The 19,767-nt window shown below is 38.3% G+C and overlaps 1 protein-coding gene across 1 annotated transcript in view; it reads right to left on the minus strand.

The window, feature by feature from the left end:
* Positions 1-387: 387 nt before the first annotated feature.
* Positions 388-19,767, minus strand: part of HSPH1 (heat shock protein family H (Hsp110) member 1) — a 25,170-nt gene continuing 5,790 nt past the window's right edge. The window contains 16 exon segments of the mRNA XM_007447940.1: positions 388-1,279; positions 2,171-2,332; positions 2,552-2,671; positions 2,773-2,880; positions 4,231-4,356; positions 5,262-5,299; positions 5,302-5,398; positions 8,144-8,275; positions 9,907-10,115; positions 12,323-12,456; positions 12,701-12,807; positions 14,410-14,638; positions 15,266-15,510; positions 15,944-16,077; positions 17,220-17,319; positions 19,511-19,633. Coding sequence (XP_007448002.1) covers positions 1,073-1,279; positions 2,171-2,332; positions 2,552-2,671; positions 2,773-2,880; positions 4,231-4,356; positions 5,262-5,299; positions 5,302-5,398; positions 8,144-8,275; positions 9,907-10,115; positions 12,323-12,456; positions 12,701-12,807; positions 14,410-14,638; positions 15,266-15,510; positions 15,944-16,077; positions 17,220-17,319; positions 19,511-19,633 — 2,271 coding nt within the window. The 3' untranslated portion in view covers positions 388-1,072.

Raw genomic sequence — 19,767 nt, forward strand, 5'->3', positions numbered from 1 at the left:
AAACCTGATCATATTTACTGATTTCCCTGATACACAGAGCTTTAAAAAACAGCCTACACTACACTAACACACACACACACACACACACACACACACACACACACCACCCCGCCACCCCCCCCGCACCCCCGTGCTGACACACACGCCACCTTTAGGAGAGAAAGGCTGGAAGAGTTGTTTTTTTCTGGGTGGTAGATAAGTTACATTTAACTTTGTAGTTTTAAAGAAGTGTACTGTAATCAACATATGCTACTTTTCTATCAGGAGAAAGTCATTCTCATTTAGAACAGTGATAGCATACATAAGAAACAGCAAAGAAGGAAAGTTGGATTCTCACAGTTTACACCATGCTGCTCCAATCCCATTTTTAAATCAGTGACAAAACTGTTTAGAAATGACACCATAAGATGAACTTTATTTTAAAGCTCATAAGAGGCTTCACAATATCAGTTACAAACAGAATCAACGTTTCTTCCATGTTACACCTTCACATGACAATGCACTGTATAAGGAGAGATAAATTTTAGAGGTTTTGTTCTGCATGCTGCTAACACATTTCACTAGCTTTTGCATTTAGTCACTGGATTTTTAATAATATCAAAGCAAAAAGTGATATTCTATTGGACAGAATTAATTTTAGAAAGCCCTTATGAAATCAGACTTAGTCTTGTTTATAAACATCCACACCCACACGCATGCTGAAACGGAGAGCAAAATGCAAGAAAACTACCTTGGCGGAGCAAATGCTTGAAGAGTTTAACCACAGCCCTCTTGAATCTATTTTTTCTCCAAAGACAAAAGTCAATTTCATCCTCAGTGATGCAAATGGTAATACTGCACAGAAGCTTAGTATGAATTCACAATTCCACAGGAATCTGAAGTTACCAAGGCAATTTTCCCTTTTAGGATCATAAAGACTACAGACTTAAGCTTTTTCTTTTTCCATATAATACACAAAATTTCTTAACATCCTTAAAAAAGAAAATATAAATAGTCTCAGTATGTCAGGTAGAATCACATACCATGGCAAAAATATTTTATTAATTGAAGCACTAAGTCAGTTTAATGTCACCTAGTCCAAGTCCATATTAATGGAACTCTTCTCGTTAGGGTAACATTCTCCATTCTGATGTGGAGGTTCAGCACTGAAATTGTTTTTGCCTTCTAAGTCCTCTTCCTTTTTATCAGTACTCAGGCCATTTGGAGTTCTTTCCAGTTTGGGTGATTCAATTTTTGGTTTGGGTTGTGTCACAACAGGTTCACAAGTGTTATTCAACTCCTAAGAAAGGCAAACAAAACTAAGAATCAGACTAACTCCAGTTCACTTTCAATTACTTTCCTACATACGCGAACCAGTATTTTTCTACCAACTCTCAAAGAACCCCATTTGCTCAACACATTTGCCCAAAACTATAGCCTGAAGCCTGATCAAAAGAGACGTGAATATTCTTCTCCGGTATGTCAGGGACTTACTAACTACTCACATATTATTAACCCATTTGATCTCACAGCAGTTATTAAAAGGTAGGAATTATCATCCCCACCTATGGAGGAGAGGTTAAGTAACTTAACCTCAGGAACAGAAAAAGTAGTGAGCAAAGAGCTGGAATTCAAGCTTATAGCCCATGACCTCAAAGGCTCATGTTAACCTTCACTGTGTTTGAATATTCTTCCAGGCAGAAAGCAGTTCCTTGGTTTTCTTCCCAACTTCCTTCAAGCCTCATGCACTCAGCAAGGCCTTCCCTGATAAATACTGACCTGGGTCCCTCTCCACCGCCCCGAGTTTCCTAATCCCTTTTGACTATTTTCCCCTCGGCACTTAACACAATCTGATATCCTTCCATGCTTGTTTATTGTCAAGTCCTCCTCACACCGGCAGGTGACTTCCATTCTTTGTACACTGACAGTTTAACTCCTAGAACAGTAACTGGCACATGGTAGGGGCTCAACAAATGTTATTTGTTGAACTAAATGAACAAATGAAGAAACAGAAATTTAACAGAAACTTACAAGGTATTCCACATTTTGTAATGTCAATAACGAACTCAGAAATCTGGTCCTGGGATGAGGTAAAAAGATTTAAGCAAAAATGCCCATGTTCAAGGTTCAAAGGATTGCAACCAGAATCCCTAAGAAAACACAGCAGTACACACTAGACAATGACACTCACCTTTATTTTTGCTCTAATTTCCTGAGCACGTACGACGGGATCCTGATCGAGACTCTTTTTAGCCTGAGCATTCATGATATTATTCATCCACTCCATCACTTCATTAACAGACTTCTCAACCTTTTTCATTTCAGACTCATCAATATGGTTATATTTCTCATCCTAAATGGAAAAACTTGGTCATTCTGTAGAATTAAGTGTATTTAACAGTAACATCTAACTCGACCCTATTTTCCGTGAAGTTCACATGTACCTCTGGTCTCACACACCAAAACCCAATTTCTCACTTAGGAACGAACATTTGTTCACAATGAAGGTTGCTCAACTTAAACACGAGCTTATAAATCTAGGGTAGCTTCCTCGCTCTTTACAGAGACTTACATTATTCCTAAAGTCAGCTGCTATCTTGGCATAGTGCTGCAGCCTCTGTCCTAGTTCTTCAAATATTTTTGGCCGTTCTTCAGCTTCTTGAAACCGGACTTTAATTGGAGTGCCAATTTTCTAAACCCGAATGTAATAAATTAGTATTTGTCATAATTATATTTTAGAAGTCTATAATCTAAAACACAAGTACTGCTTTCCAGGGGGAGAGAAGGGCCTACCATTAATTCCTCCAACTTGTCAACATACGTCTGCTTAGCCTGGTCCTCCCCTTCTTCATAGAGCCAGTTCTCAGTCTCCGTGAGCAGCCTCAAAAAATTCTGATGATCCTACATACGGAACACAAGAATCAGTATTAGTGGCAATCTTACTTTAAAATAGTCAAAATAGTCATCCTCAGAAGTGTTAAACATCAAGTAGCTCATTTCATTTCTAGGAAGGCACTGATTAGCTGGATTCTCTTCACTGAAAAATATCAGGGAGCGATAAACACTCCATTATTAGCGCCATACGATATTTTACAAGAGGGACTGACAGTTATTCTTAGGCTAGTCTCTCTTTTACACAGGGATATTTGAAAATTTGTGGTAAAATGCTCTTATTGACTTATAACATTGTATTTCAGTAGTCCGATTTTGGACAATTTGTACACTGAAATGTGGTTATAGAATCATAGGGACTTTCCTGGTGGTCCAGCGGTTAAGACTCCGCGCCTCCACTGCAGGGGGCGTGGGTTCCATCCCTGGTCAGGGAACTAAGATCCCACGTGCCTCGCAGTGCAGCCGAAAAGTAAAAAAAAAACAAAAAAATCATCTTCCTACTCTCCAAAACAATTAGGTCTCAATTAGTAACTTTCTACTCACTTCCACAACTACCAAATACTGAAAGGAAAACTAAACAAGCTGACAATTCAATCACTGAACACACACAAAAGCCATTCCTAACAAACTCACATAAAGTATGCAGTTATACTCTAGCTTTAGGAGGTCTAGCTGGTTTGGGTCATCTCTACTTCAGAATCCCAACCATAAGAAATCCAGCTTCAGAGCTGAGAAAGAAATACATTACAAAGTAGCCTCAGGATCTTAGGACTAAAATAGACTCCCAGTCTAAATTCTCTTAAGTTCAGAATTAACTCCAAAGCCACTCTAGATTTCTAACTAGCCAACTTTTCTCCAAGGCCCATCTTTCACAAATGAGCTTCAGGGATTTGCTTAGAGCCATACTGCTCCTGGGAGCTGACAAAAGCCTAAGGGGAATACTGGTGCCTGATAAACTTTGGAATGACTGGATGAACAAGTCTTATGGGATAAAGCAATGACAGAGAGCAACCAAGGCACCAGAGTCATAAAAAAAAGTCTGAGGCCTTTGAAAGCAAGGATTTTCTCTTATTTATGTTTCTAGGCCACAGTAACTGTGATGTCACAGACTATGAATAAAAGTGCCGACCGGTTCTTTCTTTGATGGTAAAAACTAAACTCAGTGGGATAAACTAGAATAAAATGGCACATCACTAGTGAGCCTCTCCCTCCATGACTTTGTTTATACAGCTTCTATTTCAAGCTGTTTTGTTTTCAAAGAGCTCAAGTTACATAATCTAGTAGAGGTTTAAATGTCAAATTTGATATTAAACACTTCATAATGAGATTATGTGAATAAAAACAGAGCCCTAAACATACCTGCTCACATATAAATTTTTCATATGGTCCACACAGCTTGTCCCTGAACTCGTACACATATTCCTCCACTGCGTTTTTAGCATCATTTCTCTCTTTCTCCAATTTATCCTGCATTATCATCTTACCCTGTCAGGAAAACAGAAAAGGTTAATTCCAGTCTTCTGCTACCTGTAACTATATTTTAGCTATTTAGATTCTGGAGTTAACAAAATCAAGGATTATATCCCAAAAAAAAAAAAAAAAAAAAAAAAAATCAGTCTTAACAGTTCTAATTTATACCTTGTAAAATTCTTCCAACAATTCCTACAAAGTTCTTCATTTTCTAAATACACAGAATGAGGTTTTTTTTAAACATTATATAATAAATTACAGAGCTTTCACATTTCAGATTTAATACTAAGGAAAAAACCAATCTATTGCTTTTATACAATTTTGTTTTCTTTTACGTAGTTACTTGGTTGTCTCCTCCTGGGATTAATACTGACCAATGTATAACAGCCACACAATACTGCCACCACATTTTAAAATCAAGGATAAATAAATGTACTTAGAGTCTATTTATTTACCAAATATAAACGGAATAGAATTTATTATTAAATTTCTAAATACAATGTTCCCATCTCAGTAAAAGAAAAATGAACCTCAATTATTTCATATATGTAGACTACAAAGAAGCATAATGTATTTTAACAGAAAAATTTAGTGTGGCCTGAGATACCAATTGTATTGCTCTCTGGGCTAGAAGATATCAGCACCCGATTTCTTCATAAGAACTTGGGCAATCAATTTTATACCAAGCAGAATGATCTATGGTATAGATTTCTTTAATAAGGTTACAGAAATATAAAGAAAACTTGCTAAAAAAAAATTTAACTGAAAAAACCATTAGTTTTGGCTTCATCCTATCCCTAAAAATTGTATAAACTTATGAGATATGAGAAAGAATTATAGCCATTTATCTATTAGAAATATGCGTAAAAGGGCCAAACTAAACACATTCCAAAATAAAAATATGTAAATGAAGTACTTACCTCTGTTTCAATATACATGTTAAGAAGGTCTTTCCCTACTGCCAGACCAAGTTGGCTTCAATTGGCAGCTCAACATTCACTACCTTTATTTTGGGTTTTTTAGCTTCTGGAGGCTGGTCAACTTTCTTTTCATTAGCCTTGGGAAGAGGGGTAAAAAAAAAAAAAACACAAAGGAGAAATTCTTAAATAGTCCTTGAATAACAAAAATCTCCCTATCATACTTACTGAGGACTCAGGAAAAATTAAAATTCCTAAAATCATAAAATCGGAAGAACATATAAGAGATCATCTAATTTTCCACCCACGCATTTTACCATGTTTTTTTTTTTTAGTTTTTATTTATTTATTTTTGCTGTGTTAGGTCTTCATTTCTGTGCGAGGGCTTTCTCTAGTTGTGGCAAGCGGGGGCCACTCTTCATCGCGATGCGCGGGCCTCTCACTGTCGTGGCCTCTCTTGTTGCGGAGCACAGGCTCCAGACGCGCAGGCTCAGTAGTTGTGGCTCACGGGCCCAGTTGCTCCGCGGCATGTGGGATCCTCCCCAGACCAGGGCTCGAACCCGTGTCCCCTGCATTAGCAGGCGGATTCTCAACCACTGCGCCACCAGGGAAGCCCCTACCCACGCATTTTAAATCAGGGCTGCAGTTACACTTAAACATGCCACACTTCCCTTCAAGAATTCACCAGGATATTTTTCATTTCCTATTAAATTTAAATTTAAACTCTCCTGCTAAAGCTTTCCTTCATCAGTGCTTGCTTTCTAATCCCTTTAAGCAATGTTTACGACTCCAAAAAGGCAAACATATTATCATTAAATTACCACATCTTTAAATTATAGCCTACAATCTACTGGTAACACCAGATGGATTTCGACCAACTACTAAGCATGTTAGGATCAACTCTATTCCTGTAATATATATATTTGAGGCCCTATATCCCAGCATTAAATGTGCTTCAATTACAATTATCACTACACTGATGAGTGCCTTTTAAAATTTCCTGAATTTGGAAATTATGTACGCACACGAATGTCTCTCTCTCTATATATCTCCTTATTTCTACTATCTGGCTTTGACTCATACCACTTCCCATTAGCAACTCTGCAAGGTCAAAAGATTTTAAAAAGTGTGAAAATGGAAGCAAATGGAATGATGTAGCAAATGCTAAGTTTATTGTCAGTTTTTCCAAAATACATAAATACAGGGTTAAAGAAGTATCTCCTATGGCCTGGAATTTTCCAAGCCTTTCATAGTATTTTCATTTCTGCAGGTTCCTATAAGCACAAATGACAAAGAACGCAATTTAGGAAACTCAGCTGTGGGACAGATCAGAAGATAACCGAGGGTTATGTAACGTGTACCCTGATTGGCTGAGATGGTAAAACAGGGACAAGCCCACGAGGCACAACAAGCACCGACACTGGGGAATTTCGGGGAGTTATGAAGGATGTTAAAATTCTAGGCTCTTTATATAAGAAACTGGGACTTGAAAGAGGTTCAATGGCTTGGCTAAAATTATAAAGACAGAGACGGGACTAGACCGCATGTTCCCCAGACTTCTGTTTCAGCGTTCCTTAGAAATCACACGTCTGTGAAGTGCTGTGAGCTGCATCCCTAGCAATGATCTGGTCAGTCAGCCTGCAATGTCCATGTCTTCATCTTCCCTCTAGTGCACGAAAACCCCCAATATTTTGTGCATGCTCTGGGGGCATAAAACACAGAACGAGAAATGACACCTACACCTGGCAAAACACAGGAGTGCAACAGATATTTGGGAATCAAATGGATGACAGTCACATGCATGCAGGTTAAGTCAGGATAAGACTACCTAGCCGAACAAAATTAAACCGACTACTGACAAAACCAACGTATCGCAAAACGGCATTCGACGTGGCATGGACGAGGCATCCTCCAAGGGGGTCTGTGGTAATGTTCCAAAGGGTTTGACACTAGTGGTCCCACTGACAACTAAGAACATAAGATGCTACCCAGTGTCATGCTCTAGACAGGTACTAAGACCACTGGCCTAAGTCAGTTAATGCTCAACACTAAGTGGTGAAGGGGAGGGATGCTGAAATTAAGGAGCCAATCACGGCAAAGAAAGCAATGCTGCTATACCATCATCACATACCTCTTTAACAGGAGAAAAAGAAGGTTTCCAGAAATCAGAATCAGGACCTGCAGCTCATATCAGGGCCCCCAAGGGATCAATCAGGGCATGGGAGATTAAAAACCAGAACCTTTTACCAAGTGCAACGTGCATTTGGACCCCAAGGGACAATTCTGTAATTCATGTGAGGGTAAAGAATTCTGTCCTCAGAATGAGAAAACCAAACTACTAATGAAAGTTAATGATTTACATCCCACCTGCACAAAGAACGAAGTTCTGCAAAAAGTGCCAATCTGGGATAACAATGGAAACTTATTACCAGATCATCATAATTAATTTATATAAATTTGACAGGTAATTTGAGAGGAGAAAAAAAATTTACTAGACTACTATAGCCCGCGTATTTATCATTGGATGAATTCAAGTGGAAACTAATCACACAGCACCAGGATGTATCTGTTTCAGGTGCTCGCAACTGCAGATACTCTAGCACTAGAGAAGACAACAGAAGGTATGCATTCGCCTCCTGTTGCTTGGAGTGGCAGTTACTGAAGAGAAGCTTTCAGGTCTAAAAAGCAGGATACTCAATTCCCTCAGCTGAGCTGGAGTACCTCTAACTGGTTTCAGTTGGAAAATATAGAAAATTATCAGGAAAAAACCCCTACATGGAATACGATAACTTGGTGCTTGCTCTTGAAACTGCGGATTGAATGATATCATTAATGATCACATGTTGCAACACTGTCTGATGGAATGAACTGGAAGAGTCACTCACTTTGTCAGCATCTGGGGTTTTGTTTTCTTCTGAGGGAAGTTCAGGTGAAGGGGGAGACTGTGAGGTTTGACGACCACCAGTTTGTACCTGGGGCTGTGTTCCAGCTTCATTGTTGTCTTGCTGGATATTTTTCTGAAATGAAAGCCCAGGCACAAAGGATGTAGAAAGCAGGTGTACTTGTATAAATTTAAAAGGCTATAGGGCACCAAAGACAGTACACTCAATTTCTGAAATCTTAATAGGTGTGTGGGGGGAAAGGTACTGATAAAAGCATACAAACACAAAGTATTTGAAAAACTCTTAGATACCGTAAACCTGTAAGAAATTCTTTGAATGATAACAGTTAATGTAGTTAAACAACACAAGTAGTAAGCATTTTGACTGATGTGATGACAATTAAGAACTCTCCTTCAAGAAGCTTCCATCCAGCCTTGTACAGATATGAACTCTCAAAAGCATAGGAAGCAGATTTACTCTAGGCCTCTCTCCCAGAAACGAGCTCCCAAAAACCTAATTTCACAGTGGCCATCACACATCTCGACACATCTCCATTTCAGTGAACTGAACAATTACATAAACAGCCAACGATCAGTTATCTGGGGGTTCATCACCTCAGTTTAGAGAGACGCAAGACCCTCTCTGTCCCCACTTTCTTTTCGTGATCCAACTATTTACACCTCAAAAACTCCCAGCATAAAGAACAAATACTACGTGTTAACAGACACCTCAACCCCCAGTGAACCAGTGCTTGCTATGATCTTTTCCCATCTTTGGGAGAAGCCTGAAACATTCGAATTTAACTACTTGCTGCCCACCTGGAAGTCTCTCATATTTTTCTTTCAGAGTTTCAAGATCCTAAGGCAGACACTGAGGTATCCAGAAGCAAGGCACTCCTGGTGTATATACATCCAAAAGGTACTAAGAGACTGGAGACAACAGGCATTAGAATAATGGTGTCTGTAGCCTAGTGAGAAAGTATGTGGCCCTGGTCATTTAATTCATTACACTGAAGTTCTTCTTGATGAGAACAAAACGAAGGCTCAAATGCTAATGTTCCTTAAATGTTCTAGGAACGATCATAGTTATAATGCCTTCTTCACATCTGAACTGAAACACTATAACCGCCTGCTACACCTCTTCATTTAAACTATTTCTGATTATTACCCAGAAGTGAACTATAACAGCTCATCTATTTGAGAGTTTCCTAGAATTCTTCTGTAGACCACGTAAAACCAGCACTCATGCTGCCGCAGTCTACATTAACAACGTGGACGGCAACAACTTCTGTACTCCAGGCGGACACCTCACCTCCTCCCTCCCTAACACAGCAAACCGTGTACATAAAAGCAAGTAGGCTCTAAAACGCCAAAGCCAAATTTTGCCATACGATCAAAAAATAAAACCAAAAAACCCCCAAAACCACAGCATTAATATTTGCTATGTATTTCACTAAATAGTTCTTGTATTTAGTCTTTTTTTTCTTAATCATCAGTCGGCATTTGATTTCTCAAATGGCCTGTGTCTTTAAAAAAATAATTCAAAGAACCTTTACCCACTCTAAATGATCACATGCCAGTTCAAATAAAGCTACACAGAATTTAGTCACAGTTCACCGAACTCCACGCTGTATATTACTGTCCAATTGACCAAAATTTTAGTCACAATTTAGAAAAATATGATTTTAACCCTTCCCTACCCGTCTCTTAGGGCTTAGGATTAAGTCAACTACATATTCAAACTCAAAGGCTTACCCACAAACTTACCTCGGCGTCCGGGTTTTCTGATGGCCTCTGGTTCTGACACTCCATGTCTGCTTCGATAGAAGACACTTCGTTCTCCTCAGCTGGGATCTTCTCCACCATAGACGCTGTAGATATGGTGAAAATGCCGTGCGTATTGACTCGCACTTTGACTTTCACTCTAGATTTTTCTCCATCCTTCTGCGCCGAAACATTCTGAACTATGAAGCGGCCTAGACCAAAAAGAAATGGACAATTTCAGAACTGAATCTAAATCTATCAAGCAAAGGCTATACATTGCTATTCCAAACTCTCCCCGTTTTCTCTACCGAGTTACATTTAAGCCCTTTAATGTATATATAAACATAACCTCTTAAAATAAGACTCATACGTACACAGTCTACTTATCATACTTGGGATTAGTTTTAATATGTCATAAAACCTTCAAAGGCAAGGGCACTCCTGTGACTCTCTGTTGAACACTCCGACACAGACACTGTGTGAAGGCTGATGACAAGCTGTCCCCGCTGCCTCCTACCCTATTTCTCCAGGTGAGCACAACCTCGACATGGAGATCTCAAGTGTAAGGCAGGTGATATCGAGCGCTTCCTGCATTCTGATTCTGTAGGGCCTTTCCCAGGAATACTGTTTTTCTGACTGAATGATCTAAACATTTTCCTATGTTTCAAATAGGAGAGGTGAGCTAAAACTTGTATCAAAGCCTGAAATTATCATGCATTATAGAGCAGTTCCAGAGCATTCCTGAGGAGTTCAGAGTGCTAACTCTGACCCAGACTCTCTGGGCTTGAATCCTGGCCGTGTGACCTGCTGTAGTTACTTTATCTGTGCTTTTGTGGTTTGAGTTGACAAGTGTTTTACACTGAGAGCACTTATAGCTATGGAACCAAGGGCTGAGTGTCAGTTATCACCTCCACCAAGAGTAGCACGGTTACTACAGAAACCAGTAAACAAAATTAAGTAGTTTGAACCTGTTATGTGCAGAGCACTATATGGGATTTAATAGCCTTGTAGTTAAAGTGCTGTCTACACAAACACACAGAAAGTTAGATTTATTTAGTAGGTCGGTGAAATATATTGGAATAGATCTTCATTAATGATCAAATCAGTAGGTTCAGGAAATAACTGCCAAAAGATCCAGTTAAAGAAACAGCATTTACTAAAGGGTATCCAAGAAGGCTCACAGGAGAGAGATGTAAGATGGCTCTCTAAGTCTGTGCAAGCTTCTCAGTTTGGGTGATAAAAGGAAAAATGTGATGCCATGCTAAAGAGCTTAGATTTTATCCTCTGCACAATGGGGACTAGAATGCGGCCTGTCAAAATTTTCATCTATATTCAATGATTTTCTTAAATTACCTATAAATAAATTCATAAAAGCTGTTTTAAAAAATAAAAACTCCCCTGTGTCCGAACACTTTTAGTTTTAAGTACTAAGAAAGAAAACACAACTGGCCAGGTTAGACTCCTTCAAACAATTTCATTATGAAATGCTGTGGGGCAAAGGTGAGCCCTGAAGCGACCTAGCAATACTGGCAAATTTTACCAGTAGCCTGGGAAAGAGACACGCCCACTGAAGAAGATGCCTGCAGCTCCCCCACATTTTCAGAGTTAGCTATGGGTCAAAGTAGATGGATAGTGTCACACCTCCCCAGGAAAAATGTAGCAATAAAGATTTTTTTTTTTTTTTTTTAAAAGATTACAGTACAAAGGTACATTGAGAAGTAGCTTCAATGGTTTCCAGGCCAGGTTTTAAGCAATATTCTGCAAGTAACATTTCACCCAGAGAAAAGGTTAATATTAAAAGTAGGTGATAAGGCTTCCCTGGTGGCGCAGTGGTTGAGAACCTGCCTGCTAATGCAGGGGACACGGGTTCGAGCCCTGGTCCAGGAAGATCCCACATGCCGCGGTGCAACTAGGCCCGTGAGCCACAACTACTGAGCCTGAGCGTCTGGAGCCTGTGCTCTGCAGCGGGAGAGGCCGCCATAGTGAGAGGCCCGTGCACCACGATCAAGAGTGGCCCCTGCTTGCCACAACTAGAGAAAGCCCTCGCACAGAAACGAAGACCCAACACAGCCAAAAATAAATAATTAATAAACTCCTACCCCCAATATCTTCTTAAAAAAAAAAAAAAAAAAGTAGGGGATAATCCTTTAAATAAAGACTGCATCAGAAAAGGAAAAATACTCAAGTGCTCTTATATATATACACTTGGAAGCACCAGCAGAGCACCAGCAAGTCATTGCATCTCTATAGGCCAGTTTATTCACCAACAAAACAAAGATTTCCCCATCACCATTATTCCAAAATGAAAATGTCTTCACGTGGCATCGTCCCACTCAACATTGCTAAGAACAGAAAAAATGTTTAAGTTTGCACTGACTAAGTCAAGTCTTCAAAAGAGTAATTACAATGAATTGCTTACCTATTTTTGCTTCTGGATATGGAACTCCTTGAGGATCAGAGTAGAAAGCTTCCAGCTCAAAAGGCCCACTTCTCAAGAAGGTGAGCACTTTGGAGAAAGGAGCAGCATGGTTTCTACTGAACACTTCATGGATGCTAAGAGGAAACAAAGGCATTCAGCTCAAGTGTTCAAGCTCACTGTGCTATGCAAACAGAATAAACACATTCTAAGAGCTGTATCAATCCCATCTCACCATTTATAACTCAGAATGAGAGAAATATTTTGGTAAGTCTGGTTATTGAAAGATCCCAGTTAATCAAACACTCTACCATGAAACTCACTTGCTAATTTTTCTTTATATTAAAATAAAGAATCTGAAAGTTATTTTCTCCTACATACCCTTCGGCATCTTCTGAATCGTGACTCCAGACCAGAGATATTGGAAAAGGAACTGCATCAGTGACGGAAAATTCTCTAACTTTAAATGCCGGGGAAAGGATTGCACACTTCAAAAAAGAGAAAGAAAAAGAAAAAAATTATCATGAGCACATGAAAAATTTCACTCAGCTTTTAATATAAAAATCAATTCAAGCCCGCCTGCCACAACTAAGGAGCTGGCAAGGCACAACTAAGGAGCCCGTCTGCTGCAACTAACACCCGGCGCAACCAAATAAATATTGAAAAAGAAAAAAATCAATTCAAATAGAATGGGTAGGTTTAAATTCCAATTCGAAATTGCTTACAGTGTATGTGTCTTAAGCATAAGTGATTTACCATCTAAATACTATGGCAATCACTAGATATAAAGATAAACAGTACAATGAATCTTAGGCTAGCAACTGTTAATTAGCAACAAGTTTCACAGGGGCTGAGGAAAAAGCACTGGTCTTTCCAGAAATGCCCTGCTGACAGCAATTTTAATTACAAGCTGTATCACTTTTGAATGTGTATACACATCCAAACAGCTCTGTCCGCATTGCCTTTCAAATGTCTAAAACTGAAAAAGGGTAAAACCAAAATGTTCCTATTTTCAAGTAATTTTAGGAATGAAGGAAGCGATGGTCAATTCAAATTTAGGGTAGACAACACCCAACAGACCAACCGGTGGATTTAGACTTGTCACATAAAAATGACTAAATAGATGACTAAACTAAAAGCCAATAAATCTCTGACTCTGTCAATAGCACAGGATTCTTCAAAAGAGAAGCCAAAATAAGCTCTACTTCTAAAGAAACTATAAACTTCCAAAGTTCTGGGTAATTAAGAGTTAGTGAAGGAGGCACACTCCACTGTCAAGGAAGAAGCAAAAACAAAAACCCCACAAAACATGAAGAATCCTGATGATGCGATGGATTACAGGCAATAGTCAGCATCTACGTGTTCTTTTTTAAAAGTTTTACACAGTAGTCAGTCTAAATACTTTTCTGTAAAGAATCTACTGCTTTGTATTAAAAAAAAAACTGTGCTAACTAGATCAAATTTAAATAAATTAACTTAAAACTTTAAATAAAACTACTCAGATTTGACTATAATATCCCAAGTATAAACCATCACTAATTTTCTTGTATCAGTAACTTCTAGATTTTGTGCTTTTACTTTGCCAAACTTCATGCCTCTGAGCCACCTCCTTATTTGATAAGCTACAATCAGTTTGGAGGGGGAACAGCTATTTCACCAAACCACCTGTTAGCTAATACTCTTAACCCTACAAACTTTCCCCAAATCAATTCCTCACTGCACCAGACCGCCGTTCCCCTGCCCTCCTCGGTGCTCTGTAACAACCGGCACCACCACACGGCTACTCTGCGCTCTACAGCCGTGTTTTCTATGATCCCCTCAGAATCATGCCTGTCGTGCCCTAATCCCCAGCTTGAGAAACACTAGCTCTGTCGTTCTTTGAATCTTAAACTTCCTAAAGCTTCCAATACTTGAAGCAGATCCTGTGTCCCCACGGCCTCACCGATCTGTGGAAATGTAAGTAACCCCCTCGTGGTGTCTAACTGGGCACTGGGCTCTGCTTTCTCTGTGACCCCACCTCGATGAAGTAAAGCAGAAGAAATGGTTCAAGGAATGAGCCCCCAGAGGGAGAAAGGCTGAGAAGGCAATACCTGTAGCGCACACCCTCTGGCCACTGCTTCATCTGCGTTGAGCGTTGTGCTCGTATCTTTTCCAAAGAATTTGGCAATTTTTTCTTTCACGGCTGGGATCCGTGTAGTGCCTCCAACTACCTCCACAGCACTCACATCTTCTATTTTGAGCTGAGTTTGTTCCAGCAGTGAATAAAGGGGAACTTCTATCTTTTGCAGGAGCTCAGCACAGAGTTCTTCAAACTGTGCCCTTGGCAATTAAGAGGAAAACTTTAGAAATCTTTAGAAAACTTATCTTAAGGCCAATATCCTGTCCTATTTTTAAAAAAATAAGTCTTATTAACCCAACATTTTTTTTTCCCCTCAGACACCCTGAATTCCACATGGGCCAAGTTCAACCATACTGTAATTTGTAACTTTTCTTTTTCAAAAAATATACAAAACAGATGCAGAAAGGGCATGAGGAGAAAATCAATTCGACAGGTATTACTAGAAGAAATCACTTTTATATTAAGATTTCCATTTTATTCCTTAATGTTTTAGACGATCCCGTTTTCATTACTTTAAATATTTCCATTCTCTTCAAAATATTTCTGCAAAATATTCTGTGAAACCATTATTGAATTACTGGCCCAGAAATACTAAAAAGTGAAAATGACCCAAAAGACTTCACTACGAGGGCCCTGAGCACAGATCTTCCTAAAAACCCTCTCTGCAGAAGCAACCCTAGTTCTAATGACGTTGACAGTCTTTCCAGCAGGTACAGTACAATCCTGAAATGCGGGCCAGGACTCACAACACCACAGCTAGAACTGACACGTGCACTACAGTTTCAGCAAGAAGTTCCTTCTTTAATCTGTCAGAATTCAAGACACACCTGTTCATCTTTCCCGAAACATCTTTGTCATTCATAAAGCACTCGATATTCAGTGGTAGGTCCGTGCTGTTAGAGCTCATCAGCTTTTTCAATTTTTCACACTCCTGATACAGACGAAGGAGCGCTCGAATTTTGGATTTTGCGTCCAACTTGTACTTAGTTTTAAATTCTGCACAAAAATGTTCCACTAACTTTGCATCAAAGTTTTTTCCTCCTAAGAAAGGATCAAAAGCTGTTCCCAGTACCTAATTTAGTTAAAACAACAAATAATCTGGTTATTTCAATCATATTTGCAACTAGAGTCTTAAATATTGCTATTCAAACAACTAAAGACTCCTAGGCTCAAAATTTCTATTTAAACTACAACATGAAATCCAAGTCAGTAAGGAGACGTGTAACTACAAAATCCAAACCAAATGTTAAGTCTCTAAGATGTCTTTAATTTTAATGATTACATGGAAGATAACCTTAAAAAGCTTTTCTTTCCTGAGCAAGACGCTGAAACCGATTACATCGTCTTTATGGAGAATCAACCTTAGGAACAACTCTTGGTTAATATCTTTACCCCAAACTCTTCATTACCTAGAAGAGCCCAGTCAAGAAGCTCAGGAGCCTAAAGTAATGACAACTGTCACACATGTAATATTTGGGTCACTTAGTTCTGATTTATCACTTTACCTTCAATTTTCCCTTGTTAAAGGCACAGGCAGACACTTGAAAAGCTGAATGTCCCATATCAACAAAAACCACTACTCGAGGTTTCTCATCCAGGCCTGGGAGATCCTGCTTATAAATTCCATAATTCAAAGCAACTAAAAAAAAATTAGTATGTTTCGATTCTTTGGTTCACATTTTCTTAGTAATTTCATTGTTACCAATATAATCACACATGCAGGAAACCTGACTGTACTTCCATTAATTAAAAGTGAACATATTTCTTTTATATCTGACTTCACACTTTGTCCCTTTCTGATTTTAGAACAATGTTCTATCACTTTTAAATATATGGAGAGATGTGACAGAGAGGACGTACGTAATGCAAAAACAATGGCATGTAAACCACATGTAACCACACACAAACAATATCAGACTCATTACACAATACTTACATTTTAACCACAACCTGCTAGGAGACTGCTTATCCAAAAAAATTAAGAATTTAATATATAACTACAGCAACTGCAGGTCCTACCAATTAGATTCAAGGCAAATAACTGATCTATCTTAAGTAGTCTGTGTTAGCTTTTTCTGAATTTTGAAACCACTGTATTTCTAAATATGTATACTTAAGAACACACCTTTATCAATACTTTAAGAGTTCTTAAAACATCTATTAAAAACATACTAAACAAAGTCTTATTTGCTTTGCCTGAACACACTACATTTAACTGACTTTGAGTCCATCTGTAATCACAAGCAGCTGATACAATGTCTAAGAGGAGATAAGTGAGTGCTTTGCTCCCCACTATATCCATTCCTACCAAGGTGTCTGGCAAATCATACAGCTTAAATTAATATCTGATATAAGAGGAATGATCAACTCCTAACCACATACAATCGGAAAGCATAGGAGGGGAAAAAAAATTTAAGCTAAATCAATAGTCAAGGTAGTTGTGAAAGCCAAAATCATGAGGTTTTGGGAAAACTTGTTTCTTAACTATAAAAACAATGTAAGGAAATAAAAAACTAAATCCAATACAACTAATTTAAAGGATTAAAAAATTTATATACAAGAATTTCCTAATGAAAACAGATTCATATATTTGACAAAGTGCCAACTTCTCATTAAAACAAGCATCTGAAAGGCTAGAATTTTTGCTTTCAAATCTAACACGTTTTTTAATAGGCTGTGTTTCTACACCTACATGAAAGTGTTTGATAACAGGACCTGGTGTGTCTTAACTTTAGTTTCTAAAGTATACTAACTGCTACACAAAAACAGTTTTTTTCTTACCAGCTGTCATGTCATTCATGAGTCTCAAGCAGTTTAAGCCAACAATTTGTGCAGCATCTAAGACAGATCGCCTCTCAGCATCTGTGAAGAAAGAAGGGACCTGCAAACAAGAAGGGAAAGAATCTAACTTACCTAGAACACACAAAATAAAACATACAAATCCCTCACAACCATCTGTAATCAATTCACAACAGTCCAGCTAAATAAGTGCCTAGCCAAGTCACAAAACAGAAAAAGAATGACAAGTTCTTTAACTTTCAGAAACAACAACTACTTTTGAAAAGATTGCCCTAAAATTATAAGTATCAAATTTATTATAACCAAATTTTAACCTGAAATAAAAACTAACCAGGAGTATTCATAGGACATATTAACAGTTATTTAAATCTAACAGAAAGCTTTAAATTTAAGAGGATGAAATACTATTTCCAAACGAGTCTTAAATTTCTACTGACATTTGGAAATTATTCTGCTATGTCAACATTAAATGTAATTAAACTATAAAGACTACAGGAACTTAAAGATAATACAGCTAATTCTAGCCTCTGCCCTTTAGTTTGCTGTTCGTTGGTTTTAAGCATTAATCGTTGGGGTACCTTCTAATTCAGTAAACCTGTTAAGATTACAAAACTGAAACTTTTTTTGTCAAAGTCTGTTGATTTTTCTAAGAGGAAGAACAACAAAATCAGCTCAAGGGATAAAGTTTCTTACGGTGTTGTGTTCTAGCTAGATGAATTCTTTTGATTGCTTTCTAGGACAGCACTTTAACTAGCACGTTCTTCCAGAAGAGCATCTAACAATACATTCATATAGTCACTTAACTGGAAAGTACCTAAGAGAAAACTTGGTACAGTGGCTTTCGCATTTTCTCCCCAAGTTACCTATAAATGCTACAGAAAGAGTGACAAGAGCGAAGGTGGGTCTCTGCTCACCTTTCAAATCAGAACGCTTTCAGTTTTCCATATTAGGTTATTTAAAGAGGGGGTGGGAGAGGAAGGAAGGACCACTGACTTATAACTTAATTCTTTAACTTTACCAGAGATTAACAGCATTTCTCCAAGCAATACCCAGACGTTCCTTTAGTAGAACACCTTCTGTCTTGCAAGAGAAATTTCAGCCTTTCTGCCTCTCTTCTTGCATATCCCAGGATGCACTGCCATAAAGGCTTCTGACAGGTCTGGACAGGTCACCCTGCCAAATAAAAGATGACTTTTCCCCATAGCACAAATTCGCCACAGAGAACAATAACGTTGTAGAGGGTGAAAATTGGTACATAAGGACAAAAAAATATTTAGCTAGTTACAATGGCTTGTGGCTGTCTAAAGGGCCACAGTACAGAAACAGATATACACTAAATCTGTACTACTAAACTTTCATGTGGGAGAGGTGATTAGGTATAAAATGTATGTAAAGGATCCTTGGGGCAGGGGAAGTGACACCCTGTCCTATACAGTCAGTACAGCCTGGTTACAATCTCCAGCTCACGGTAACAGCTGTTCTGAGACATGGGCTAGGTAGAAAAGAGATAGTGTGAGAGTAATATTAGAGTAGCTCTCTTAATTAACTTTAACTACTCAGAAGAGGAAAAAAAAGAGAACTAAGTCTTCAAAAGAAGAAGACTTTTTCTTTTCCCTTGTTTCTCTAACCTCAATAACGAACACCTAATCTTATTTTAATGTATACACTTTCCCCCAGATCAAATCTTTACCTATAAATCAATTAACATCATATTTCCTAATCCCTTACATAAACGAGGGAGTGTTAATAAACCTTAATGTAAAAAAAAAAAAAAATGACTTTTGTCCATTGCAAATACTCCTTAATAACCTAATTATCAACTGTCCATTGAAAGTAGTGGGCTTGCCAATGCTAAAAAAAACCCCTAGGTTTTGTCACTACTGGTAGGTTACATTTTAAAACTACTTATCACCAAGAACCAACTCTCTGGTTCTCACGTGTGGATAAAATTCTGAAAAGCTCTCGTGTAAGTATACAATTGTCTCTCAATACATCAACTAACTTTAGAATATCCTCCAATTCGACCAATCAGTCTGTATTTTCAAAAAGCCTGACAGGAGATACTGACATGTAACACCACTCAAAAACCTCTGCAACTTCTGGCTAAAATCACCACTCAAACCTACTATGCAATGCTGCTGAACACTATGGTATAGAGTGCAGCAGAATTCTGATCTCTAGTAGTAGGACAGCTTTCACACATTCAATACTAAAAAGTAACATGAAAAAGGCAAATTAAAATAAAACACGTTGCCTTGCCGAACTCTACTTACTGAAATAACACAATCTGTTACTGGCTTCTTGAGGTTGTTTTCAGCAGTTTCCTTTAACTTAGTCAACAGCATGGCTGTTATCTGTTCCACACTAAACAGATGTTCCTCATCCATGTACATTACCTGTATTGAGGAAAGAAAATGCTATAAATACTGTAGTCCTAAAAGTTACATGCTAATAATATTAACTTAGAGGTGAATCACTGGGATAAATATTATTTTGTGTAGATCATAAGACAGGAATGCCTCTGTAGTTT

The sequence above is a fragment of the Lipotes vexillifer genome, unplaced genomic scaffold (assembly GCF_000442215.2).
Source record: "Lipotes vexillifer unplaced genomic scaffold, Lipotes_vexillifer_v1.1 scaffold760, whole genome shotgun sequence".
Lineage (NCBI taxonomy): Eukaryota > Metazoa > Chordata > Mammalia > Artiodactyla > Lipotidae > Lipotes > Lipotes vexillifer.